Source organism: Dipodomys ordii, unplaced genomic scaffold (genome assembly GCF_000151885.1).
Source record: "Dipodomys ordii isolate 6190 unplaced genomic scaffold, Dord_2.0 Scaffold85, whole genome shotgun sequence".
In the NCBI taxonomy this organism is placed as follows: domain Eukaryota; kingdom Metazoa; phylum Chordata; class Mammalia; order Rodentia; family Heteromyidae; genus Dipodomys; species Dipodomys ordii.
Window position 1 is genome coordinate 6,839,173 of NW_012267301.1, and position 26,554 is coordinate 6,865,726.

Consider the following 26,554-nt stretch of genomic DNA (forward strand, 5'->3'; position numbering starts at 1 on the left):
GTCTCCTGAGAAGCTAGGATTGCAGGTGTGAGCCACTGGTGTCTGGCCTCAAAAGGTTCTTATGAGAATTTGCTACAGTATCAGCATCATCAAGACCTCTTAGAGCTTCAGATTCTGAGGAGCAATTTTTGGGTTTGGTAGTTGGCTACTCAGACATTCTAGGCAAGGTCTAGACCAAAGGTGTCCAAAACCCCACATACTTAACCTGGTGCTGGTGGCTCACGCCTGTAATCCTAGCTGCTTAGAAAGAAGGCTGAGATCTGAGTATTGTGGTTTGAAGCCAGACAGGTAGGGAAGTCCATAAGACTCTTATCTCCAGGTAACTACCAAAAATCCAGAAATGGAGCTGCACCTCTAGTGGTAGAGCACTAGCCTTTAGCCAAAAAAATCTCAGGTACAGTGCTCAGGCCCTGTGTTCAAGCCTCAGGACCAGCACACAAAAACAAAGCAATACACCCCACCTACTTAACCAATCTGAATACTGTGTCAACCCGTGTCTTCCCATTCAGAAGACACATCAGTACCTAGAAGAATTCTTGCCAAATCCCTCTGAACTAAAACCAGACATGTTGGTGGGTGAAAAATCTCAGTTCCCAGAATAAGCTGAAGTCAGACTCCCAGTGATGAGCCAGATGGGAACTCAGATACTCACAGGTCGACGGCCTTATTTTGCAATATTTGTGTTGACTCTTGTTGACTGAGTACCTTTTATGGTACTGAACATTCCTTATAGTCCGTGCTGAAACTTTCTGAAGTAATGGTAAGCCTGGAATACAGGATGCTGGTTGGGAGATGTTGGGAGGAGGCAAAGAAAGGAATATGTAGGAGCTAGCAATGTGACTTGGTGGTAGAATGCTTGCCTAGCATGTAGGAAGCCCTGACTGAGATGAATTCCTCAATACTACATACACAGAAAAAGCCAGAAGTGGCGCTGTGGCTCAAGTGTTAAGAGTGCTAGCCTTGAGCAAAAGAAGCTCAGGGACAGTGCCCAGGGCCTGAGTTCAAACCTCAGGACTGGCAAAAAAAAAAAAAAGGGAATATGTAATGGGAGGGACACTGAGGTAAACTTCACTAGTACTGATAATTACAATTCCTTAAAAAGCTAGGTACAGGTATTTGGTTGCTTTATGATCCTATATAATTACAAATGTGTTTAAATGTTTTTCATATGTATGAAATAACAAGGAGAAGAGCAGAAAGGAGGGCCAAATCAATGAGGACCATATCTGTTTTTCGTCTGTTCCATTAATCTTGGTATGCTAATTGCTTTTCAAAGAGCCTGGTCCAAAATGAGTGATGGATATAACTCATTGTACCACTGGATGGCTGAGTATAAGGCCTCCCACCCCCTTGTGCCCCTCGATTTTGTATGAAGGCTCATCTTAGATTTCACCTCTGTTTAATATTCTCTGTCGGAGTGTAGGTCAGAGGACAGAGAGCCTCCTGGGAACATTTTGTTTCTGCTCTGGTCTAGGACATAATACTGGCAGACAGCTCAGCCATTTAACATTGTTCTATTTCAAGCAAAATGTCCTTGCATAACTTATTTCCAATGACACCAATATGCCTCAAGGATCTTTGGAGTTAACTCCTTTGCCTTGGTCTTCCCTTCCAAACACATTCCCTCAAGTGACTTGACTGTCTTTCATGGCCACTTGAGAGGTAGGGAGAAGCCCTAATAGTCTCTTTTCTCAGCCAAAAGGAGAACTGGAGCCTTTTCTCTCACAATACAAAGAAGAAAAGCATATGGGGCAGCAGGTGCCTGGCTTCAGCACTGACCAGTGCCAGCTTGCTAGGCACTTTGTCTCAGCAGGGGAGACTTAGAGGGCTCTGCTACTCTGCATGCCACAGCTGAACAGCTGGGGAGGGATTCTCAGAGGTGTGTGGCTGTGGCTGGCCTGTGTGATGAGCGGTGGGTGAAGGGATGAGAGTGAGGATAGCTGCTCATGACTTCATACCTGCTCAAAACCCATCTGCAAAGAGCTGAGAAATACAAAAGCATTGCTCATGACTATAGAAGCCTTTGTTAGAAAAGGTAGGCCAGGGAGCCTGGAGCTGCGTTCTTTAGTCAGCTGCTTTCTTAAGCCAGATGGGGTTGGAGCTTGCTAGCAGTGGTCTTGACTTCTGGTGACCCTTTTTTTGTCAGTCATGGGGACTGAGTTCAGAGCTCTTTTGCTCAAGGCAAGCACTGGTTAATTGGAGATGAGTCTCACAGGGACTTTTTTTTTTTTTTGCTGATTTTGAACCATGGTCCTCAGATCTCAGCTTCCTGAGTAACTAGGATTATAGGTGTGAGCCACTGGTGCCTGGCTCCTCTCTGAGTTTTGTTTTGTTCTATAGGCTAACAGTCAAGACCAGCAATTAGTATGGTGTAGACAATCCAAATGAAGAATGATTTTATTTTGGAGACCCTAAGTCTGTCCCTGGTCACAGTCTGTTAGCTTCTGGGAGGTAGAATGATGGAGAGGACCTGGGGGGCGGGACCAGTGGGGGGAAGGGGAGGGGCTGTAGAGCATCTGCACTTCACCTATCAGCACAGACCCATTTCAATATTTTAACTACCAGCCTGGTTGTACTCCTGATGAATGTCAGAGCTGAATGCCAGCTCTGCTCTACAAGGTAAGACAGATGGATTAGAGCTCCTTGTTTTATGTGCTCCAGAGTCACTTGGGGAGCTTGTTAGAAACACCGCCACCCTTTCTTCTATCACTTTGTTCCTGCCTCCAACTAGGTCCCAGGTTAGCCTCTCTACCTGGGAGGCCTGAGTATCCCCAGTCAGCTGATGTCCAAGAATTCATTTCTAACTTGATAACTAACTCTGATGACTTGAGAGGAGTCTAGCACAGTTACAAAGGGATCTGCGCCTGAATCACATGCAGGTAATGGGAAGGAAACAGCTATATGGGGCTTGGCCAACTGATAAGTGTGTGCCCCTGTAATTGAAGCAACCTGGACCCTGACCCAGCCCTGGAGCGCTACACTCAGGGAAGCGGGCCTCATGTAGACAGACCCTGTGACTTTTCAAGAGCTGCGGGGAATCTCTAAGCTGTGCATTTGAGTCAGCCGTGCATCTTATTAAGTCACAGCTTTGAACACTTCTGCTCCAAAAGCCCTGTCTTTGAGATGGGTGAATGGAAGAGGATGTGAGTCTGGACTCAGTAGGGAGGGAGACAAGTGCTAAGTGAGGATCTTGATGCTGTTTAATAATTTCAACTATGGTTCTTGACAATTACACAGAAAACTGCCCATATTTTCCTTGAATTCCATATTTATCAAGAACTGTCGCCTCAAAAATGTTTCTCTGATTTTCAGAGGCTTGTAACTAGTTTTAGAGCACCTTTGAATAATTGTTAGGATGATTGTGCTATGAGTATGAGGATTTGATCTCATAAAATAGGTAATACACTAAGTTCACATCTGAATTCAATGTACAGAGTTGTGTATGTTGGGGCTTGGGAGATTATATGTTATGGAGATTAAACATTGCTGAAAAATACATCCTTGTTAATTAGGGGTGAAGGTGGGTGTGGCGGAGGATGGAGATCAGGACTGGCCAGACTGGGGAGGTTGGGATGGATAGGCATGGAGGTTAGGAAAGGCCAGGATGCTGATCAGAGGTGGCCAGAGGTAGAGACCTGTGTTGGCTAGTGATGAAGGTCAGGGCTGGCCAGGAAGGAGGCCAGTATGGCTAAGAGTGGAGGCCTGAACGGGCCCCGGTGGAGGTCAGCGTAGCTGGGGGACATGAAAGGGCTGGTCATGGGTAGAGGTCCAAGTTGTTAAGGACAGACACTGTCCTTAGCCAGTTGTGACCTGTCATCACATCTTAGCTGTCCTCTCATGTTCTCACTTCCTTCAACCAAATCCTATCTTTTGTACCGCTTACTTACCCCTTTTTTTTGTACCACAGTACTGGAGTCTGACCCTCGGGCCAAGGAGATACCTCTCCTAGGGCCTCTGAGTCTTAGGATGGGATAGTTTACCTTAGATTTTAGGGGTCCGGGGTTCTACCAGGGGTCTCTGGAGTGTGTTCCACAAAAGAGTGGATTCACCAAGTGCAATGGAACCTGACTTGATTGCTACAATTAAGCCCCGTTGCCAAAGCTCTCTCTCTGCGTGGGACACCTTTTCTCCCATGGCTTTGACTCTTGCTTGCACTGTGTTTTGACCTCTTAGGCTCAGCTTTGTTGTTTCCTTTCAGAACCAGTCGTGGGCATGCCTGTTTTAGAAGTCCACCCCCCGCCCCCTGCCGCAATTTTGATGGCCTTAAAAAAGTCCATGGCTACCATTTTTTAGATGTATACTTTGTTCCAGCACGGTTTAAATATTTTATTATGTTAATTCTCACTATAGCCCAGTAACAGTTGACTATCATCATTTCTATTTAAGAGAGATTCAGTAGTTTACCCTACATCAAATGGCCAGAACAGGATAAATGAAGGTTTGAACTCAGGTTGTATTCAGCAAGCCTGCCGGACTTGTAACCAAGTTGAGGGTGGGTGTTTGGCTCACATTCCATCTTTTCCAGATGAGCTTTAGTATCAGAAAGCTCAACTTTGCATCCTTGCTTTTTTTTTTTCCTGTCTGTGATTATCTTCAGGCCTCTATTTCCTTGGCTTTATAATGGGGGCATTTATAGCAGAACTAGACTTTTGCTAACAACCTGTTGGTGGGATGAGTTGAAAGTGCCACTGGTCAATTTTTTTACAGAGCTGTATCTATAAAGAAGGGCTTTGGGTTGGGAGGGACTGGATTTGACGACAGGTGTGAAATGTCTGATGGAAGGGGAGTGGCAAGCCTTGGGTTGTTTGTTTCTCAGATGATGCTGTAGAGAGAAAGGCCAACGGAAGACTCTTGTGTCTCATGTTCTATTTCACTTTTGTGGCACGGGCAAGTCTCCATCACATCTAAGCAGCCTGCTTGATAGCCACAAGAGTTAGAAACTCACTGGATCCACTGCTACTATGGAACAGGCTAAATACTTGGTTGGCTCATCATACCATACCTCTGCAACTCTTGTTATAGATTGTTATACTCATTGCTAAATTCCCTGAGAATGCTTTAGGGGTGGAGGCACCCATAGTTTGACAAATCCTATTGTTGGGACTGTCTCACTTCTCCATCTAGATGATCATGTTCACTTCCATGAGGCACAGATTTGGCCATGCTGATTTCATGGGATGCACAAGAGGAACCCACAAAGATGTTAGAATATGGTGCCATGAGGCTTCTACCAGTCTCAAAGATCCAATATACAGGCAGTATTCCTTGGCAGGATTATGGTTTTGTTTCATTCTGTGAAAGTTTGGAAAAGTCTATGGATCATGTATTTGCCAAGTGTGTGTGTGGGGGGGAGGGGCAAAAGACATATGCCTGCAATCTCAAGACATTCTAGAACTGTTGATGGGAGAGGTCTACATAGACCTGCCTTTCTAAAATGGTACTCAGTCTTGGCAAATGGCATTTATGCACCAAAGTGTTCACATTGATGGGCATGCAATGAACGTTAAACCACAACCATTAAGTTTAATGATAATTAATGGGCTGTCTTACAGGGGTGGCTTTGTTCCCTGGGATGCCTCCTTACCAGTTTACAAGATTCTGCCTGGCTGGTCCCACTCACTTCAATCCCGTGTTGATAGGGTCACCTGGTTTTGCTCTTTCTCCATTGCACATTGTGCTTCCCATCTGCACTTAATATAAAGGTGGCATCCTGTCCACATCCTTTATTTCCTTTCCTGACAGATTAATTTTTTCTACTCTTATCCCTTCATCCTTCTCTAGTCCCCATTTTCTACCTCCTTTCTCTCCTTCCACCCCTTTCATTTCCATCCTTCTTGGTCCAGTGCTTTTGATGGCAGTTTTCCTTTGAGAAGCATCCTGTCTCCAGTCTTGGACTGGCACAGTGTTATTATTTGCCCTGTTGTTCTATGGGGGAGACATTTACTTGCTCCCAATGACAAGAATCCAGGAAAGCAAGAATGTTATAAACAAACAGAATATATATATATATATATATATATATATATATATATATATATCTTAACCCCTTATTTTTAAAGCTTTTAAAAACACATCTTGTTTAAGGGAGTGGAATGAGTTAATTGCCTGTTCTATGATACACAATCTATCACTCCTTGCTTCCAGCTTATCTATTGAATATAATTCTAGGTAGGGAAACACAGTGAGAGCTTAAAGTATGATCATTTTTGGCGTTTGTTAATAGCTTTCTCTCTGGTCTTTTGGTAAGGAGCAAACTCAGGAAGCTGACTTCTTTAGGGGGTTTCAGAAGGTTCAAAGTATTTATATCTCATACCTGCCCCCCCAATTCTTTTGCAGGCAGAATCACGACTCTTCTATGGGAAAAATATGGCAGCAACCACTAGCCAATGTATGAATGGGTTTTAGAAGATGGAGGAGGTTGTTTTAGGTGATGATAAAGAGAGAGAGAGAGAAATAAAAGCAATGCCAACAATCCCACCATAGCCTTATGATGGCTGAAGTCCCCTTTAGGATACCCCAGATATCTTACACAGAACACTGAGGAAGAGAGGCCAAGCCCTCCATGCTGGAGAGCAGGCTTGGAGCTCTTCCACACTTTGGCCTATGTGCACAATGTTCGAAGGCCACTCAGTGCAGGGATTTCTAGTCCAATTTTCCCTTTCCCAGAGGGATAACAGGTGGCACAATAACCCACACTGGAGTCTCCAAGGATGGTAGAATGTCTTCAGTGGAGGCAGACTGTATTTAAATGCAATTCACCTCTCTTTGGGGGCCTAAGAAAAGCCACCCCTAGATTCATTTGCTGGGAAACACAGTCTGTGGGGCTGAAGCTGGGGTCGTGGCCTTGCCAAAAGCTGACTTCCTTCGGTGCTCCGTATGCTGTCCCGAATGGCAGCCACTTCGGTGGGCGAATAGGACGGTCATCTCTGTGGCTGCTTCGGGCTGGGACCCCTTGTGGGTGACAGGCTGTTCACGCTTTCCCGAGGCCGGATGGGAGGTGTAGCGTTTGGTGGGAGGAGGGCTGTAATTCTGAAATCTCACGGTTTTGACTTGCTGCAAGAGAAAAGAGAGCAAAGGAACATGGGTAAGATGCAGACTTGAGGGCCTGTTGTTTGTCTAAACTTCTCCCCAACTCAAAATGCTTTACGTGTGTGGTGGGCGTTCAGCACATATCCGTGTCTACTTGGAGTGGCTGCTTTGCGTTCTGACTCCTCTTAGCTGTTAGGAAGAAGCTGAGCGTGAAGAGAACCACCCTGGCCAAGAGAAAATGCGAACAAGAGCTCTGATGAGGCAAGTCTCAGATACTAAGGACCTGGAAGCACATTTGCTCCAACTGGGATGGGGAAGTCACAGAAGGCTTCCTAGAGGCCAAGCTATTTAAATTGAGAACTGAAGAGCAATTAGGAGTTATCAGGGATAAATTGGGTAAGTATGATTATAATATCTCTTAGAAGATACAAGTTTGCCTTCTCCATTTCCTCTCTGCCTTCCTTAGTATCTCTTTCAAGGCCTAGCTCTTCTTGGAGCCTTTCCTAGTGACTTCCTTAACAGATTTCCATAATGATCTTCTAAGTCAGTGCAGAGCTGGCTCCCTAGAAACCCGCTGGCAGAATTTAGCATTCACTCTTTCTTTTTGTCTTTTTTTTTTGGTGCCAATCCTAGGTTTTGAACTTGGGGCCAGTATACTTTCTACTAGCTGTTTTGTTCAAGGCTGACATTCTACCATTGAGCCACATCTCTACTTTTAGATATTTTTTCTTTCAATTAATTGGACATAAAAGTCTCATTGACTTTTCTCTTTGTGCAAGTTGGTTTCAAATCTCAAGTTTCGTATCTCAGCCTCTTGAGTAGCAAGGAATATTCAGAATTTTTTGAGATTTTAATTTATTTCCCTACACATACAGACTGGGAGACTGCATTTTGAAAAGCTAGGATTCCACATGTCTCTTTAAATGTTCAAAGATAAAGGATTAAGCACAGTACTGTATGCCTATAATACCAGTGCCAGATGAGTCAGGAAGGCCAAGAGTTTAAGGCTTTAAGGCTAGCCTGGGTTACAAAGAAAGGTCAAGGCTAGCCTGCATTACATGTAAGACCTTGTTTCAATAAAACAACTAAACATCTGGCATGCTGGGCCCATGCCCATTATGGTATCACCTGGCTGGAACAATTCCTCCTTGAGACTTATGGTCCCCAGTGTGCTCCAAACTCCATCTTACCCTCCTTCCTTTCACTTCTCGTACCTGGTAATTAAAGTATTGGTTCTGGCCAATCCCTGTCTCAGGACTTAATAATAAAGTGTTTTGTGGTATTGTCTGGGAATTATTTCTTTTCTTTTCTTTTTCCATGAAATTTAATCCTTGTGTTTCCAATAGAGAACCCAAATTTCTTCATACTTTTGGACTTACTCTATTAGGGTTCTGAGGGATTACAAAATACAGTCTAAAAGTTTTATATAATAATTTGAGTTACTGGGCAACGAGGTCCTGTAAAACTTTAAATTTCTTGAATACCATCAGGCAGAATCAGAACTCTCAGCATTTACATCAGTCAGTACTAACTTTTTATTTTTTTAATACATTTTTAATTGTGAAAATACTGCACAGAGGGGTTACAGTTACATGAGCAAGGCAATGAGTACAGTTCTTATCAAGCATTGTTGCCTCCTCCTTTGTTTTTCCCCTCCCCTTCCCTCCCACCTCCACAACTACCCTCCCCCCCCCAGCCTAAATTGTAAAGTTCGTTGTTCAGCAGTGTCTTGTACATCTCTCATTGTTACAATGGGTCAACCCAGTGCTAACCTTTGCCAAACGCCTTTCCCTGTAAGGTTGGGGCATAGCCTTGAGAGCATGAGTTTTTATACTGGATTCTATGCAAGGCACTCATGTGTGTCAGCGGTACATGGGAAGATGCTCTTTAACTCCCTATGCTTTCATTTTCTCAGTTTAAAATAAGAATGAGGCTGGGCATAAGGGCCCATGACTGTAATCCCAGCACTTAGGAGGCTGCAATAGGAAGATCATGAATTTGAGGCTTACCTGGGCTATGTCTCAAACATCATGTCCCCACAAATGAAGATGAAAATAATACCTACTTCAGAGGATGGTTGTCAGAATTAAATGAGGCAGGACTATGAAGTACTTAACTAATACATGCCAGGTTATCAGTGCTGAGAAATGCATAATAAGGAGAAGGAAACTATACTCCCTTTCCATTTTTTAGGATGGAAGGGGATGTGTGATGATAGTGGGGTGGTGATGGTGGCAGTGATGTTGGTGAATTTAGTAACTAAAACACAGCAAGGGTGTCACTTGATTTCCTTCATGGGACTGCTCTGATTCTACCATCCCTCTTGCTTCAAGGTTATTATACAAACAAACAACCCATGTCACAAGGCACCAGTGGCTCACACTTGTAAACCTAGCTACTTAGGGGGCTGACATCTGAGGACTGAGGTTCAAAGCCAGCCTGGGCAGGAGAGTCTGTGAGATTCTTATCTCCAATGAATCACAGAAAAAGCTGGAAGTGGTGCTGTGGTTCAAGTGGTAGAGTGCTAGCCTTGAGCAAAAGGACTTTAGGGACAGTACAACATTGAGTTCAAGCCTCAGGACTGGCCAAAACAAAAAAACCCTTCCCATGCCTTCCATGCAAGGAGTTCTGGACTAGAAATGAACAGATCTGATCTCTAACTCAGAGGTCACAATAAGGAGTTATCATTCTGGGTGATCTTCCCCTTATTTAAATTCCCTTATGTCTCAGTGACCTCTTTTATCGGTTGAATAATTACTTATCAAGCCCTATGTAAGCAATTTGTATATTTTACATTGTTTAATCTCTCCTATAAGCCTATGCTGCCATCATTACTCTTACCTCCATTTTACAGGTTAAGAGAGGACAAACAAAAGAGTTCCAGGAGGGTGAAGTGTTTTAGCCAAAGCCACCCAAAGCCAGTGCTAGAATTCAAACCAAGATTTGTCAGATGGCAAAGCCACTGTTTTGTTCTGTTGTTTTCCCAGGGCTTACCTCTGAGTCTCAAAAGAAGCCTGTGTTACTTGGGGATGTGAGGGAAGAGGAAGGGGTGGTTGAGTGTGGAGAGGCTGCCATTTTGAGTTTCTGTCTACCAACACTCAAATCTCAGGAGCTGTGTGTGTGTGCGCGCGTGTGTGCGTGAGGCGTGTGCAGAGTTAGAGGTGAAAAATAGTCTACTCTTACCTTTTCGGTGCCATTTCTTGAATTTTCTGGTTTCACCAGGATTGATGGTGGGGCTGAGGCCGGTGGCCTGAGCGGAGGCTCACTCCTGATGGGGAGGTCTTTGCCTTCCATGATGAGGGAACTGGCTGCCGAGTGGATCCTGCTGTCACCGCCTCTGCTGACACAGGTGTGGGCAGGCTCTCCAGTGGGAGCAGGCTTGGGTCCCATGGCCAACAGCATTGCTGAGGGCGAGGGGGAGACCCCCTGTGGTGTGTAGAATTGGAACTGTTGAGGTCGGACCAGCACCGTGGGGCTGCGCCGGAGGGAGCCCACCATGAGCGAAGAGACCCCTGACTGCACCGGTCTTTGCAGGGAGCCATCTGGGGAAGGAGATGCCTGTTATCAGCCACAGGGGCAGCTGACAGCAGGTAGGCAGTGCGTTCTGTCCTGATATCCCAGAATAGCTAAGTGCTTTCCTAATTTGACTGGGCTCACATTCTCCCAGGGTCTTTTAAAGGTGATCTTGTCTTTTTTTTTTTTTTAAGGGGCTGTTTGCTGATGTTGGCAGCAAATCAGAGGCTAGCTGAATGTGTGTGTGTGTGTGTGTGTGTGTGTGAAATATCACATGGTCTATGACTTCCATTTGACTTCTTTATCACACCACACACACACACACACATACACACACACACACCACACCCTTACTCCTTTCCCTCAAGCCCTTTAAGATGAAGAAAGAGGTCCAAATGTAGCTTCACAGTGAGAGAAAATTTGGAGACGGATCAAAAAGTTATTGACAGCAAGAGACAGAAAGAAGTGTGGGGTTGGTTGGGAGTGATGGGGAAGAATGATGGAAGGGGTGACATTGATCAAGAGGCATTGTACTCACAAACTGGCACATTGAATCGAAACCCCTTTGTACAGCCACATAAGGAAAATTAAAAAAAAATCACAGGAGGTAATTAATGCAAAGCACTAATAAAAGTGTTCAATAATATTAACAAAAGTGGAAGATAAGAGACAAGGGATGAAGACACTCCAGCAACTGAGAAGAAACAAGAGGAAGAGAAAGAGGAAAGGAGAACTACTTGCTGAAGAAAGCTCTAGAAGCTTTGGACATGGGGTGGTGGGGACTTTCCTTGGGGGGTGTTGCAGGATGGGGAAGGATGAGTGGCAGTAACAGTTCATGTGCTTGCTAAGCAGGATATCACATAGAGGTAAATTTGGAGACTTCTTATTCCAGTTTGGTAGTATGTGGCTGAGCTTTGCCAAGTGTCATAACATCCTACCAGAGAATCAGGGACAAGTCATAATAGCTCCACAGGACTCAGTTCCTCCTTTGTAAGCTGGAAATTAAAACAGTCCACCACAGGGCAGGTTATGTCTTCTGAGTACCCAGGATGTGCCCAGCATGTCATGTCATGATCATTTCGGGTAAAAGGACAGCAACAATGCAAAGTCCAAGAGTTTGGTTTTGCCTGTGCCTGAGGCAAAAATTACAGTCTTCCCTCAGTAAAAAGATGCCATTCCTTGCCCTGAAACTCTCTAAAGATGAGAGCCTCACTCATTTAGCATATATCTTGGAGGCAAGTGAGAGACACTCCTAAGAAGTAGCGTGGGCCATTTCTGAAGAGGGACTCCAACATTGCCAGAGCTGTAGGTTAGGTCTCAGCTGGAGATGCTTATCTTTCCTGACACTCCTTGGATGCATGTTTGGATCACAGTAGTGGGTGCCTAGTAGAAGGGCCTGGGCAGAGGCCATGGCCGCACTATGACTCTTCTGCCAGTTCTGATCATGAAAAGCAGGACCCTCACTAACCACAGTTGGTGTTCTCAGCCGTGGGAAACAAGATGGACAGATTTACACAACTCTGACCTTTCTGTTTAGACATTTGTTGGAACACTGACAGCCCTGCAAGCTGCACATAGTCAATCTCTGTTGTTTCTCTTTGCTTTGGGGAGATGGATAGCCTGACCAGCCTCATCTTCAGAAAGGGAGATAAGGAAATGCCTTCAGGACCTGGGATGTCAAAGCAACACCAGACAGACATGTCCTTAGGTTCCTGGAAACGCTTCATGCCTGTCTCTCTCATATATATGTATATATATATATATATATATATATATATATATATAGTGCCAGTCCTGGGGCTTGAATTCAGGGGCTGTATACTGAGTCTGAGCTTTTTCACTCAAGGCTTGAACTCTACCACTTGAACCACACCCTCCCTTTCAGCTTTTTGGTGGTGAATTGGAGATGAGTCTCAAAGACTTTCATGCCAGGGCTGGCTTTGAACCACCATTCACAGATGTCAGCTTCCTAAGTAGGATTATAGGCCTGAGCCACCAGCATCTGGCTCGTTTCTAATTTTTAAGATACCTAATGCTTTCTGATTACAATGCAAGCAGCCAAAGCTCTGAGGCAGGCAAAACTGGAGGTCTTAAAGAATGCGTGTGGTGCTCCATTGCATTGCAGAATGGTCTAGACTGAGTGGGAGATTTCAACCCTGAAAGAGTTCATGCTCTGGGTGGGCCCCAAGAGATGTTTAATTGTAGTAGTAAGGATAAAACGTATTAATCCAATTAATACTTTTTAAAGAAATCCGGGAAGCTAATGTCTCGAGAGCTTATTATGAGTTGCTCTCACCTCAATCATTGCATATCACATTATGTGCCTGGTATTGTCTGAGCCATGCCATGTAGAAGCTTTTGATTAGATCAGTGTAGTCATGCAGATGGGTGTAGGTATTGTTGTAATTTCCATTTTACAAATGAGGAAACTGAAGATGGAAGAGTTTGGTAACTTGTCCAAAGCGGTTGCAGGTTACTTATTTGAAGTGTGTGTAGGAGCAGGTGGAAGAAAGAAGGAATGGAAAGTAAAGGCAGGGATCTGGGTGGGTGGGTGAAGTAGCCACAGCCATTACACTGGTATGTGAGGTCTGAGGAAGCTGTCAGATGGACACACAGCATAGGATATTTGCTTTCTATTTCTTTGAGGAATTTTCCAGTCTAGTCACTTGTTCAGATTGTAAGAAGAATCCTTTGTTGACTCCACAGAGCCCAGTTTAAATCAGGGGACAGAGAATAAATCATATTCACCACACTTACCTTGTAACAGATGAAGAAAACCTTGATGATGTAGAAAAGGGTTTTTGAACCCTTCCTAGAATTTCCCAAAGTGAAATCTCACATACAAGTTCAACATATTAAAAGAGCAAAACCTGTAAGTTACGCGATCAAAGGAGTTACACCATTGGAAACCTCCCCTGTATATGTCTGTGTATATCTGCATATCACCTTGTATATGTTTATATATATGTTTATAATTTAGATCGGACTTCCACATTTGAGAGACAACATGCAGCGTTTTTCTCTCGAGTGTGACTTACTTTACATAATTTTTCCCAGGTCAAGGGAAGGAGGGCAGATGAAAGGAGAGAGGAAAGGTAGGGAAATGCAGTCATAATATCTAATGCACATATGTGAAAACGGAAGTAGGTAAATTGATGGGTGAGGTTGGGAGAGATGGGAAACAATGCCATGGGAAGGGGCACCATTGTTTAAGATGCATTGTGCTCATAAACTTGACATGTTGAATTAAAACCCCTTTGTACAACTACTTAAAGATAATGAAGAAGTAAATAAATAAAGACATAAAAGTGACAGGTCTGTACAGATTGTCATATGCTCAGGTGGGTGTTACCAAGATCCCTGGATTATCCTTGGAGCCAGGGAGGGATTGGATGGGTTTTTCCTAACAAAACCCAGCACTTTCTTAGCTGTATTCTACTTCTATGTTGGCACTTTGGTCACTCTCCTATCGCCAGAAACTACTGTGCCCGTCAGTAGGTCTGGCTTCAGTCAGTAAAACAACCCAGCACTTGGGATCTGCAAGTGTCATCTTAAGGTCAAGACTGGGTTTTTATGAAAAGCACACTGTATAACCCCTACCCTCATCACTTAGCGCTAGGCACATACCTCTTTGCCACCACTTACTCTTTCTCATGCTGCTTCGCCCCTTCCGAAGAGACCCCTGTCCTAATGTTCCTGGGCTGGCTGTGTTCCTCACGGGGCTGACTACCGCGGTCGGCACAAAGACGGATTTGAAAGAACGGTTTTGCCTGGGATCACCTTCTGAAAAGCTGCCTCTGGAGGACACAGAGGAGGTGGATAATGTCCATGTGGCATAGAGACCAGGGCTCCGGGAGTCTGGAAAACTAGACGTCTTTCTGGTTGTTGAACATATGTTTGTTTTTTCAAGAGAAGAAACGGAGAGAGAAAAGAAGTGTTCAGTTAAGAGTTCTATTTAAACAAAATATCAGCTCCCAACCCTGTATCAAAGATGACCATCCTTACCTTTTGCCTACCATTCACACTGTTTGTGAACCACAGGCCTAGGGAAATGGGCACTACCTCCCTACACACCCTGACAGCTATGTGTGTGTATGCCAAGGGCAAGGTCCACACTGATTCTGGTCAAACTTTATCACTTACTGCAGCTCTCCTCACGCCTCACCCCACATCTCTTTAGAACATAAGATCTTACGTGTGTGCATGTTACTTATGATGAACTAAATATTTTACTGTCTCACTGGCCTTCCTATTAGATTCGAAACTCTTGAAAGGAAGAGATTGATGTGGTTTCTTTTATAGCAGGTGTCTGCTGAGTGGCTATCATAATTCTTTAGCTTTGATGTTGGTTACTTAGGCTAACACACACTGAATACCAACCATATGCCAGGCTCTGGGCAAGTGCTTTGCTCATATTATTATGTATTCCGTAGGAGAGCGTTCTGAGTAATATTACTAGTGTCACCATTTTATAAACAATTACAGAAATAAACAATTATTTGCTCACATCATTTCTTTTTTTTTCTTTTTTCTTTTGTCAGTTGTGGGGCTTGAACTCTGGGCCTGGGTACTGTTCCTCAACTCTTCAGCTCAAGACAAGCGCTCTACCACTTGAGCCACAGAGCCACTTCTGGTTTTCTGGTGGTTAATTGGAGATAAGAGTCTCATGGACTTTCCTGCCTGGACTGGATTTGAACTGCAATCCTCAGATCCCAGCCTCCTGAGTAGCTAAGATTACAGCTTAGAAATGATGTGGGCATCATTTCTAAGCTGACCCTCTGCCCTTACCATTGAGTGACACCACTTCCTGGCTAGATTATTATTTATTGGTAGCAGGAACACCTTTTTATTCTGCCTGAAGGAAGTGAACTAAGGCAGCTAGCTGGCCCTGCACATGCCCCCATGAGAACCTCTTGAGCCTTCACTGTGATTTTCAAGAACAACTCGTGTGTGTGTGTGTGTGTGTGTGTGTGTGTGTGTGTGTGTGTGTGTGTATTGGTACTAGAACTGGAACTTAGGACCTTATACTATCCTTTAACTTTTTCCATTCAAGGCTGGTGCTATACCACTTGAATCACACCACCTCTTCTCACTTTTTGCTGGTTACTTGGAGATAAGACTCTCAAGAATAGCATTAAAGTTTTATTATAAAACCACAGTATCTTGTCCATTGTCTCCAGCCTGTAATTTCCTGAGTTGCTTTAGCTGTGGCTAAAGCTTTACAAGCCCTTCTTTCCCTTCCACCAAGCCAGCTCCAACATCACATCTCCAACCAAGTAATCTGTAGTTACCATGTTGATTAGATAGGCCTCTGCTAATTTCGTAGGAGCAAGGAACCCAAATAAGGCCCTGCCACAGAGTGTCCTCCTGTTGCTCCTTCTTTTTCCTTCTGCTTACTTAAAAGTGGTTAATAACTTTTGTTTGATTAAAAAGTAGTTCAACAATGAGCAAGTGTTAGAGGAAGGTTAGCAAAGCATTGATTAATTGTGGCCAATGCTATCAAAAAAACATTTCTTATGCAGTCAATGTCTTTAAGAATGGATGTGTAGGGACATGCCTACCCACAGCGGCCAGCCTGTGGTGGTAGGGGTCAGGGAGGAGGTATGGGGCTGTCTATCAGTGAGAAACCACATTGTTTTCTGGAGATGCAGCCTGGGTAGTGGAGAGGAAAACCCTGCATGGAAATCCTAAGCAGCTTCTCTGTATACTGCAAAATACATTAACAAGGAGAAAGACTGGAAGCTAGGACCACTGGCTCACGCTTGTAATCCTAGCTCCTCAGGAGGCTGGGATTTGAAGATCACAGTTTGAAGCTAGCCTGGGCAGACAAGACCATGAGATTCATATCTCCATTTAAGCAGCAAAAAGTAATCTGTAATTGGAGCTGTGGTAGAGCTCAAGTGGTAGAGCACTAGACTTGGATAAAAAAGCTAAGGGATAGCACCCAACTTCTAAGTTCAAGCCCAGAACAAAGAGAAGGAGAAAGAAGATGAGGAGGAGGAAGAGGAAGAAGAGGAAGGAGGAGGAGGAGGAGGAAAGTTTGGCCCCAAAACTATTTCCTGTATAGCATAGCTAATTAAGACCATGCTAGCTTTATCTCACCAATTTCTTCATTGAATGATTGTTTATAGACCAAGGTATTACCTCATTTTGCTGAGCTCAGCACTGGGCCAGATTCCAGGAACTCCTAAATCCCAAGTGTCCCATTCAACACTGTGACTAGGACTTTTGGCAAAAAGCTTAGCACTTACCCACTACTTTCTCCCAACATCAGAGTGCTTTGCTAACATGTTAATTAATGAGTCCCCACAAAACCCTAGATCTGAAGATGTTATGATCCTTATTTTCCAGAGGAAACAGAAAGACACAGTGGGTTTCTGTGGAAGAAGTGGATGTGGCTTCTGACTTGCTCCACTGAACCGGTCCTCATATCCTTTCCTCCGTGTGAGATATTAGCTCTTAAACAGCTTTTCTAATAGGCAAAGGGGACATTAGATACAGCAGCTCTGCTGGGCTCACCATGGTAACAGCCTCATGGTAAGAAGAAGGCTTGACTCTGACCACCTTTACAGAATCTTCTTAGCGTTTAAGGCCATGGAGTGAGCACTTCCCTCCACCTATGAGGCAGCAGGCCGATAGGTGTCTGTGAAGGCTGCATGAAGAAGAACTAGCCTGGCTAATTGAGCGGAAGGGAATGGATGGGAAGACAGGATGGAGAGGAAAGGACTTCGAAACAGGATCCAAGCAGGCTACAGAGGGCCCAGCAGCGGGATTTACACTGGAATTGCCAGGTAATGCTGGTACTGAAGCACTCACCATGAACGATCTTCAACTTGGCCTGCATCTTGTCTTTCCTTGCTCAGGTTTCAAAGTTCTCAGTGGGGAGCACAAGCCTGGCTAAGCCAGGGCCCTAGCCATGTGGTGGACTGAGAAGGAAAAGGGACAAAATACCTGCCTCTCACTAAGACAACACACGGGGAGGGGGCGGAGAGGGGGGCGCCAGGGGAGGAGAATTCAAATAAAACATCAGAAGGTGTTTGGATGGCAGACAGGTGAGAACTTGCCAGCTCCTCTGTGCCTCTTGAGCCCATAGATATCTCCAGGATTTCACGATGGCAGAGATTTAATTGTTGTTAACAAAAGCCGGAAAGGTGGGTGTCACCATGTAGCCTAGACGGCTGGATCAAGGAATAAAACCAGGAACATGTTTGACACTTAAAAATGCTTACTTGTAGTGGGGTGCCAGTGGCTCATGTCTGTAGTCCTGGCTACTCAGGAGGCTGAGCTCTGAGGATTGTGGTTCAAAGCCAGGTTGGGCAGGAAAGTCTGTGAGATTCTTATCTCCAATGCACTATGCAGAAAAATACCTACGTGTCTCTGTGGCTCAAGTGGTAGAGTGCTACCCTTGAACAAAAAGAAAGGGAAAGCACCTAGGCCTAGAGTTCAAGTTCCAGGACTGGCCAAAAAAAAGTTTACTTATTGGATCTTAAATTTAAACCGTGGCATTTCAGTCAGTTCCTGCTTATAGTTAATTCTCAAACCCTGGCTGGCTCAGTCTATTATGGGATGATTCTAATAAAAGCAAAGGTTTCAATGCTCAGAGGTCCCTCCATCTCTGAACCTTGGCTGTTCTATAAAAGACTGCGCTGCACAGAACCATCACTACTGGCAGAAAACAAAGGCAAGGGAAGGGGAACAAAAGCTTTCAAACACACAAAGAACTGAAAGGAGCCTTGCGCATGTAGCCCAACCCACTAGTTTCCCACACAAAGGACAATATTTGTCAGCCCTGAGAAGTGGGAGAAGGAAACTTCCCACGGTGGAAAGGGTGATTAGAATGAGGGACAGCTGCACCCAGGGAAACAAATTGGGCACATGTCAGCATGTCCAAGATGGAACTTCCTTAGAAGAGGAAGACACACACAACTCTACGATCCTCTGTCATCTAATAACCTCCAGGCAGTGACTCTCTGACCGGGACTGTTTCTTAGAAATATTGCTTGTTTATAAGGAAAACTGTGCTTGGACCTTAGTAACCTCTCAAGAAATGCCCGTATTCAGATTTCTGTGAGCTGGGAGGAAGAGATGGTCAATGGTTGTGATTCTGACATTCTATCTTCTGTCTTATGTGCGTTAGAATTTAGAAGATGCTTATGGCTGCCTAGGGTATCACTTGGGAGAAAAGTCACAGAGGAATGAAACAGAAGCAGGAGACTTGTGAAACACTGATGGAATCTTACATACATTCTAGTTGGGGCAACCATGTGTTCTGGTTTTCCCAGGAAAGTCCTCAGTATCTGTCTGTTCAAAAATGTCTTCATTTACATGATAAAATATATGATTAAGTCAAGCTCCAGTGGCTCATACTATGATAATCCTAGCTATTCAGGAGGCAGAAATCTAATGATCATGGTAGGAAAGTTTGTGACACTCATCTCCAATTAAGTACCACACAGCTGGAAATGGAGTTTGTGGTTCAAAGTGGCAGAGAACTAGCCTTGAGCACAAAAGCTCAGGAACAGTGCCCAGGCCCTGAGTTCAACTCCCAGTACTGACATACACACACAGACACAAACACACAGACACACACAGACACACACACAGACACTACTACATATATTGTGTAATTATATTTAATATAATAGAATAATATAAATATATAGATAATATTATATATTATAATATCTATATATCTATATCTTGTATCTATATCTATATATAGTGCCCAAGCCTGATTTCAAGCCCTATACCATTTAGTGTACGTCAGTTCTGGGATTGTATATATATATGTATATATATATAATATATATATAATATATTGTATATATATATAATGCTATGTTCTATATATGTAAGAAATTAGGTTATATGTATAGTATATATGAATAACTCTTATTCTCATGGTTCTTGATGGCATAACCAATATTTCAGGCTAAAATTTAAATGTAGGGGCTAAGACCATGGTTTGGGCTATGGACAGTTCATGTTCTATCTCAGGGAATAAACTCTTAGAACAGACTGCTACAGTTCCTGGATCATTCTCCATCCTCTCCAATCCTTCCCAGCTTTGACATTACCAGAGTTTGTACCTACCACTTTACTTTGTTGCAGTGATTACCTACCCTCTGATCTGTCCCTTCATTCATTACAGATTTTAGAATGATTTTACATTATTCTACCACAGTGATCTCATCTAATCTTAGGGATGTAAATACCATCTCAATCTGCAACTCTCTCTTAAATGTTAGACTTGCACATTCAACTGCTCACCAACATCTTTACCTAGATTAGTAATAGAGTACAAGACATCCCAGATTTCATTGGCTGTGAACGAAGCTTCTGCTTCCCTTGTGCCTCAGTACTTGCTCATCTTATGTTTTTTATCATTGCCATCCCAGTAAAAGGAAACACTACATTACTCTCTCTCCCTCCCCCTCCTCCTCTCTTTCTGTGTGTGTGTGTGTGTATGTATTTGTGTGTGTACACATGTGCACACCTGTACTGAGGCTTAAGCTTGGGGCCTTATATTCTCTCTTGGCTTTTTCACTCAAAACTGGCATGCCTCCACTTGAGCTACTGTCCACTTAAGCTTTTTGCTGGTTAATTGGAGATAAAAGTCTCACAGACTTTTCTGCTTAGGCTGGTTTCAACCATGCTCCTCAGAGCTCAGCATCCTGAATAGTTAGGATAAGAGCCACCAGCACTTGGGCCACCGGCACATACTCTTAACGAGAAAAGAGCTTGGACTCAACCTGAAGTCCTCCGTTCCTCCACATCTGATATTTTCTTTAGTAGAAATCTTGCCCGTTTCTAACTTCAGGATTTTTCTAGCTCCATGGTGGCAGTTATCCTGATTCAGTTCCCATTCTCTCTGCTAGTTTTCTGCTTCCATCCCTTCTTCTCTGCAGTCAATTCTCAACCCAGCAAAGCAGAAAGAGCATGGTTAAACACTAGTTCGATCTCATCACTCTTCTGCTCAAAACTTTGCAATAAGAGTTAAAACCAAATCTCTCATTATGACCTAGAATATTCTAGATTACCTGGCCCCCCTTTACCACTCTGACCTGTCTCCCACTAATTTCTCCCCAATTTGCCTTTACGTCGGGCAAATTCCCAGCCCCCAGGCCTTTGTACTTGCCATTCCTTTGGCTTGGAATATACTTTTCTCGAAGATCTACCTGGACTACCTTCTCATTGCCCTCATTCTTAATTCTTGATTTGGCAATCTCTGCCATATCTAAAATTACAACCCACAAATTCTGTCCCTTTTTCCTGATTTTTCTCCTTAGCCCATATGACTATCACATTGTTTATATTATGCACATATTATTTATTTATCATCTTCCCTCCTATAATATAAGCATCTGTGGGCAGCCACTTTTCTGTACTTTGTTTACTGATATTTTCCTAGTGCCTGGAAAGGTACCTCTCACATAACTAGTCCTCAGTAAGTATTTGTAAAGTAAGGAAATAAAAAATAAGCTATTGAAAATTTTTTTCCTTCAAGGCTAGAACTCTACCACTTGAGCCACAGCTCTCCTTCTAGTTTTTTGTGGTTAATAGGAGATAAGCATCTCATGGACTTTTCTGCTTGGAATGGCTTCAAACTGCAATCCTCAGATCTCAGTAGCTAGGATTACAGGTGTGACCTACTAGCACCTGGCTTATCTTAAATTTGCCTAAACACAAATCACAAGAACCTTCCATTGGAACAGGTAACTATAATCTTCAATCTTAATTTCAACTTCATAAACGGATCTTTTTATATCACTCTGAATCTGTGAAGACAGATGTTGTCTATAATTCTTCCTAAAATGGAACTCCTCCAACTCACCAGCCAGCCTGGCTAGAGAAATCAATGGCTCAGAAAATGTGCCTTTGGGTGGAACCAAATCCTTTTATGTAAGTATATCCTTTGATATATTCCAATGCCCTCTCATAGAGCCAAACTGCCTTACAGTTTATTAAGATCCCTCCATCCCTGTCTTCTACAGATTACACCAGCTTAGTTTCTCTATCAGTTCCTGTATGCTATACTTGGCTATTTTCTTACCATCATTGTTGCCCTCCTCAGGACACTGCCCCACCTAAATGAAGGCTTCCCAAACTGGATAAGTGATGTTAGTTATGACCCCCACACCTTGTCATTTTCCTTGGAGTTGTGACTCCCTTCTATGTCATAAAGACAGAGCTTGATGTACAGTGTCTCACTGTCTCCTGCCTTTGCCTGGGCTTGTGTGTGTGTGTGTGCGTGTGTGTATGTGTGTGTGTGTGTGTGTGTGTGTGTGTGCGTGCGTGTACACATGGGCATGGGGCAGGGAGTAGGGGTGAGATGGGTCATGGGTAGCTTTAGGGTCTGTGTAGATTTGTAGACATAGAGCAAGCTGGTAGGACAAGCTGTGGGTTAATGCAATGAGTAGGACTGTCCCAGAGGAGAAAAGGTTGGGAAGAGTTTTGGTATTCTAGCTAGTGTTTGATCTGGGGCATGGATGGACAGTGGTCTGCGTTCACGGAACCTCTGAATAACAGTCTTGCCTTCTTTCCCAGAAAGGTTCTCTGAGAGACCTCTGGAGAGGTCATTTGACCACATTTTCTCACCATTCCACTAGATGAAGTATTGGAAGGATAAGACATAAAGTGAGAATTCCAGGATTGGTGCGGGAGAAACTGAAAACTAGCTCTTCATGAGTTACTTAGCTCTGACTCTCAGTACCCTCATCTATATAATATATGTAAAAATATGTGATATGCATAATATATAAATATAAGACATAAATATGTAAATAAATATATAAAATATGGATGTGTAGATATAAATATTTATATCCATCAAATATCGATTCTGAGGCTTGGCCAATGAGTAGAAAGTAGAAAGAGGTAAAAATACTTGTCAATACTTTTTTTTTTTAAGACTTAAGATGCAGAACTGGAGGTACGGCTCAAGTGATAGAGCTCCAATCTTGAGTGGAAAAAGCTAAGTAAGAGTGTGGAATCCTAAGTTCAGGCCCCAGAACTGGCACAAGAAATAGAGAGATGGGAATGTTAAAGCCATTTCCTGGTCTGTCCCTTGAAAAGCACTGAGTCCTCCATCCATTCAACCCACAGAAGGTCTCTGGGCCGAGGATGACACCAGCTCCGCCCTAGTGGCTGATATTGGAGGGGACCCACTTGAAGATGGGGATGACATAGTTGCTTGGGAAGACGCCGACTCGCCCAGTGACCAAGGAGATGCCCCGTAGCCAGCCGTCCTGGTACTTCCCCAAGACCCTGATGGCTTCTCCCTTCTGCAGGTCCAGCTCACCAAGGCCGTGTGCCGAGTACGAGTGCAGGGCTACAAACCTGGAGACACAGGGAACTAGTGAGGGAAGAGGGCGTGTGTGCCTGCTGGGCACAGACTAGTGAGTGACAGCGGGAGACAGACCCTCAGATCCATCAACACAGTGGTTAGTAATAAAACCTTTTAAAACCTGGAGCTGGGCACCTGGGGCTCACACCTATAATCTTAACTACCCAGGAGACTGAGATCTGAGGATCATGGTTCAAAGCCAGCTTCAGCAGGAAAGCTCATGAAGACCTCCCCCGCCCTTTTTTTTTTTTTTTTTGCCAGTCCTGGGACCTGAACTCTGGGCCTGGGCGCTATCCCTCAGCTCTTCAGCTCAAGGCTAGTGCTCTACCGCTTGAGCCACAGTGCCATGTGTGGCCTTTTCTGCTTATGTGGTGCTGAGGAATCGAACTCAGGGCCTCATGCATGCAAGACAAACACTCTACCACTGAGCCACTCTTATCTCCAATTAGTTATCAACAAATCTGACAGTGGAGCTGGGACTAGCCTTGAGCAATAAAAACTTAGGGAGCACTGTCTCCACACACACACACACACACACACACACACACACACACACACACACACACACACTACAATGTGGATATGAAAAGTGGAGCAGCCTTGCTGAACTGGTGCCAGCCTCCTTACCTCCCTACTCCTCCAGAGAGCACCACACCTGGAGATTGCTGGTATAGGCCAACACAGGTGCTTGAACAATGGGAAACTGGCTTTAGATGGTGAACAGAACTTGGTGGCTAGAAATTACTAGCAGAAATGAGGGTGTCTCATCCTACAAGTTGTGATTATCAGGGTGCTTTGATATTCCTCTCAAGAAAATAGTTACCACCAGCAGCCTTCAGAGACATGAGTGGTGTGTACAGAAGCTGCTTGGATCCATGCCTGTGACTGAGAGTGAGGACTTGTTTGACTCCCAGGATTGGCTGGAGGAGCTAGCTGAATGTGTGTTGGGAAATAGGAGAGACAAGTCAATCTTGGTTTCTTGGCATACAATGTTCGCTGGTTTACGTGGTGAGAAGGACAGGCGTCGACATGTCCTTGCGTTCCAGCAGGGATGTGGAATTCTATAGCCCATATAGGAAGCAAGTGGGTATGAATTGAGAGGGAAGACAATAGGGAATAGTGAGGCTTGAGGCTAAGGAACCATGCCTATGTAAGTAAGGCATTGAAGACTTGCTGTGCTTTTCTGGATACAGGGGTCACCAGAATATGGCCTTCAGGCTAGACATTAGCAAGTCATTCCGGGTCCTAGAGACTGTGAAGGTTTGTATCAAAAAGGTTAAGAGTATGTGTTCATATTCAAGTTTGTTTTTTTAAAATTTTTTTAATTTAATTTAATTTTATTGTGAACATACTGTACAGAGGGGTTACAATTACATGGGCAGGATAATGCGTACATTTCTTATCAAGCCTTGCAGCCTCAAGTTTGTTTTCTACCCCCAATGCTGTATTGATTTATTTTACCGATTACAACAATCAACACGCGCTTGTGAGCGAACCTTCTGAATCTAAAGAAAGACAACAGATATTGCTCCATCCTCCATCTTCCAGCGAGCTTGTGGCTTATAATCTGGCAGTTTCTTTCTGCCTTTGTAAAACAACAAGTAAAGATGCCGTGGCTTTCCTAATTTGCATGTGCGTTTGTTTGGCCATTATATCCTTTGGAAGTAGTAAAGGAAGGGGGCTGTTTTCTCTCTAAATAGGATGATGTGGGGGGTGAAGTGGTTTGGTGGCAGGAAGCTGGCAAAGATGACCCCTTTGTGCCAGGACCCAGGTTGTGTGTTGGGGGGTGGGCGGTACTGAGATTTTTTACTCACATGTTAGTGGACAGGTGTTGCTGGGAGCTGGGCAGGCTGACCATGGCCATGGCATGTCCTGGGAAGGCTGGCACAGGATGGTAAGTGTTGACCTACACAGACAGAAGAGACAGCAAGCAGAACTGGTGAGCATCCCAGGCCAGGACAAAGCAATTATGGCTTGACATAGCTGAAAACTCTAGTCATGACCAGCATGGCCCACCCTGTAATTTCTCTGTAGGTTGTGGCTTTGGGTAGAGTGAAGTGGAGCAGACCATTTTATAGCCTGACCGAGCCACATCTCACAGGAAGATAGCGTAGACAATGCAGAGGTGTCCAATTACTGTCCCAGTCATCTTCTGCTTCACTTTTCTCCCTCTGGGAAAACCTGCTCTGAAAAAAATAACAGGACAGCTAATGTTGATTCAGAACTTAGTACTCACCAGGCGGTTTTAAGTGCTTCCCAAGTGTCAGCAGATTTAATCCTTAGTAAAGGTAGTTTATTAATCCCCAGTTTTGGATGAGAAACTGAGGCACAGAGGGGAAGAAAAGTACCAATTAGCACAAAATAAAGGTTAAAATTGACAAGTGGGGTGCGGTAGCTCATGACTGTAATCCTAGCTACTCAGGAGGTTGAGATCTGAAGGTCAAGGTTTGAAGCCAGCCCTGGCAGGAAAGTCTGTGAGATTCTTACCTCCAACTAACCACCAAAAAGCCAAAGTGGAACTGTGTTCCAAGTAGTAGAATACTAGCCTTGAGCACAAAAGCTCAGGGACAGCATGCAGGCCTTGAGTTCAAGCCCCAGGATCAGTACCCCCCTGCCAAAAAAATCAAATAGTCAGAGGTCTGATCCCATCCTTCTATGGATGATTACTTGTATAAGCACACACACAGATAGGCAGTCACATGTAGACACATATAGACACATGCACACACACAGAAACATACACATAGACATATACAGACACAGAAACACACACAGGCAGACAGATGTGTATACACATATACATCAGTGTATCCAATGACTTACAGAAGAATAATGTGAGTCCCTTTCACTTCTTCATGAATGAAGAACATAGCCTACTCCACTGGAGAGATTTTAGCCATTACCTAACACAATGCATTGCTTTCTCCCTTCTCAGAACACCTCACAGATCTGCTGCTTTCCTTGTTTATCAACCATCTCCCCCACCTAAAGTCCCACAAGACAGAGACTATGTCAGTATTGGATACTGTTGTATTTCTTTGTGTGTTTGTTCCCTATGAGCTTGTAGCTTAAAGATTGTCCTAGCTCTCTAAAAAATAGAATGGGAGACAGCCTCTTCAGTAAATGATGCTGGCAAAATTGGCTAACTACTTGTGGAAAACTAAAGCTAGATCCTTATATATCACCCTGCACCAGAATCAACTCCAAATGGATCAAAGACCTCGGAGCCAAAGTAGACACTCTGAAAACATTACAGGATGGAATAGGAGAAACCCTAGGTCTCCTTGGTACAGGCCAAAATTTTCTTAATAGAGACCCAGAAACACAACAAATCAAAGAAAGGTTGGACAAATGGGATTGCATGAAATTGCAGAGTTTCTGCATGGCAAAGGACATAGCTAGCAAGATCAATAGAAATCCCATGGATTGGGAGAAGGTCTTCACCATCTATACAACGGATAAGGGTCCCTTGGAACTCAAAAACTTAAATCCCCCAACAACATATCCTCAAAGAAACAACTGCCCAATAAATAAGTGGGCTAAAGACTTAAAGAGAAACATCTCTGAAGAGGAAAGAAGAATGGCCAACAGACACATAAAGAAATGCCCAACCTTTCTAGCCATAAAAGAAATGCAAATCAAAACAACATTGAGATACCACCTCAC

At 43.9% G+C, this 26,554-nt stretch overlaps 1 protein-coding gene across 3 annotated transcripts in view; it reads right to left on the reverse strand.

Moving 5' to 3' along the window:
* Nucleotides 1-6,771: 6,771 nt before the first annotated feature.
* Nucleotides 6,772-26,554, reverse strand: part of Sh3rf2 (SH3 domain containing ring finger 2) — a 133,812-nt gene continuing 114,029 nt past the window's right edge. For 2 of the 3 annotated variants that reach the window (XM_013025535.1, XM_013025534.1), the window contains 5 exons: nt 24,703-24,794; nt 22,712-22,881; nt 14,188-14,433; nt 10,213-10,571; nt 6,772-7,053 (listed from right to left, as the gene is read on the reverse strand). In XM_013025535.1, the coding sequence (XP_012880989.1) occupies nt 6,796-7,053; nt 10,213-10,571; nt 14,188-14,433; nt 22,712-22,881; nt 24,703-24,794 (1,125 nt within the window). In that variant the 3' untranslated portion in view covers nt 6,772-6,795. Of the gene's footprint in view, nt 7,054-10,212; nt 10,572-14,187; nt 14,434-22,710; nt 22,882-24,702; nt 24,795-26,554 lie in introns of all 3 variants that reach the window. The other variant, XM_013025533.1, reaches the window with a different exon arrangement.